Source organism: Tupaia chinensis, unplaced genomic scaffold, assembly GCF_000334495.1.
Source record: "Tupaia chinensis unplaced genomic scaffold, TupChi_1.0 Scaffold000085_1, whole genome shotgun sequence".
Taxonomy (NCBI): domain Eukaryota; kingdom Metazoa; phylum Chordata; class Mammalia; order Scandentia; family Tupaiidae; genus Tupaia; species Tupaia belangeri.
The window spans coordinates 1300777-1302970 of NW_006159547.1; the positions used below are offsets into that span (position 1 = coordinate 1300777).

General features: G+C 34.1%; 1 protein-coding gene across 1 annotated transcript in view; it reads right to left on the bottom strand.

The window, feature by feature from the left end:
• The window catches only part of KCNC2 (potassium voltage-gated channel subfamily C member 2), a 34547-nt gene extending 32769 nt beyond the window's left edge, over window positions 1–1778 (bottom strand). Inside the window, exon 1 of the mRNA XM_006142886.1 lies at window positions 1718–1778. Coding sequence (XP_006142948.1) covers window positions 1718–1778 — 61 coding nt within the window. The remainder of the gene's footprint in view (window positions 1–1717) is intronic.
• Between the last annotated feature and the right edge of the window lie 416 nt (window positions 1779–2194).

The window sequence follows — 2194 nt, forward strand, 5'->3', positions numbered from 1 at the left end:
TATATATATCATGAGACCACATGTCCTCCACCATTAATAAAAATAATATTATTTAAAAAGAAAATGTTCTGGGTCAACCAGTGGCATGGTGGATGAGGCAGTTGGATCCTACATAGCTGGCTGGGCAGTTAAAGTCCCAGACCCAGCAACCTCAAAAATACACTGAGTGTGGGACCAGCAGTTGGTGTAATGGCTATGTTGCTAGACTCCCATGTAGTTGAAGGCTGTTCAAATCCCGGACCCAGTCTTAAACTCACACTGGCTGCGTGTGCATGTGTACCCAAGATCCCGAGAGGAGAATGGAGGAGAAGGGATTGCAGCATGGCCATCCCCCCTGGGGGGGGATGTCTCTCTGTCTCTCTCTGTCTTTCTGGTGAGCACATGAGCCCTATAGCAAAAACCTATAAAAGAAAAAAAAAATGAACTTAGAATATATTTAACATACACATTTTTAAGAGATTTATATGTCTCTAGTTTTTTTAATTACCTTTATAAATTTTAAATGTTGATTAAAATAACATTTGTGGGAAATAAATAAAAGTATAAATATTTTTATAAACTACTTTTTAGACTAAGTTGCTAAAATATACCCAGAAGACATATACAGAGGCAAAATAAAGTTCTATTAAAAATACACACTCTAGGGTCAGCCTGTAGCCTAGTTGTTAAGGAAGCCACATTCTACATGGCCAACTATAACCTCAACCCCAGCTCTGGTGGCTTGAAAAACTCATAGGCTGCAAGCATATGTACCCAAAATCTCAAAAGGATGCAGAAATGGAAGAGACGGGAATTCAGCATGACTATGCCCCTTTGGGGAGGGGTGCTTTCTCATTTTCTCTCCATCTTTCTGGCAAGCACATGTGCCCTCTGGCAATAAAAATTTTAAAATTTAAAAAAATCTTTTATAATTAATTGTTCATTTATTTTTACATTCATTCACTATATATATCACTACAGCATGCAAAATGAATTTTCCCATCCAGAATACGCTGCATATTGGCTCAATCCAAGATATTACCATACATACTATCATCGACAGATAATTTTCCATTTTTCGTTTGTTAAATGTTTTATTTTTTCCCTTGATTGTTCATTTTCTTAGTGATAGTTCTTTATTTTCAACTTTATCATGGTTTTCTTGTACCTAGTTTCATTTTGTTTAGTTAGTAAAAAGTAGATTTTATAGGATTAAGTTTCAATTATATAATTACCATCACTATTTCTACAACTTTGGGCAATTTGTTATGCTATTTGGGTTCCAATTTAAAGATAGAGATAATGGACCTCTTTATATAGTTACTATTTGATCCTCTAAATGACTTAATGTATTTAAAGGACACTGCATAATACCAGAGTCTCTTCTAGCATGAAAACATGTGATGGTTGCAATTAAAAAAAAATAATCTACATCATAGCCCAGCATATTTATTGAACAGATTAATACTATTTTATCTCTTCTTATCCAATACCAGCTTTACTAATAAAGGAGTGTCCTAAAAGTATTAGAAAACTTATCTTCATAATTAATATTTAATGTAAGCAATTCAGCAGAAAACTCAACACATTCTTTGTAACTTTAAATAGTCAAGGGTAGAGCTTATACTTATTAAGAATTATCACATGTACCCAATGGACATTATATAAGTTTTCAAAGAATTATAAAACAATGAATTATGCTCCTACCAAAACTTTACCTACTAAAACTTTACTCCACCTGTAAACCCTTTTTGTAATTTAGTAGACACTTCAGAATACTGCAATTCTTCAAGGGCCATCATCACGAAGAAAAATTAACCCTCCCTGCAGTAAGAGTTAGCTAACAGAATGTCAGATACGGAATTTGTTTACATAACCCTTTTGATATGGAAGTTCAAGCACAAATTTATTTAACTTTACTTGTGTAGAATTGAGATGTGATAAAGCTCGTTGGGCAATCACATAGAGTCTGCTGCAGCCTGTTCTGTCTCGTGGTGTGGCTGTTTGTAGCTGTTGTTAAACATCACTTAATCAAAGGGGAGAGGAACTAAATTGATCTTGACAGTCCTGAGCACTGTGTTAAGACAAATGTTAAAGCTAATGCAACTCAATTAAGAAGGTTTTACAAGATGCTAATCACTAGCAAGTAAATCCAACATAGGAGACTCAAACTGATATTTAAGGAAATAAAACAATATAATGGTGAAAGAAAAGT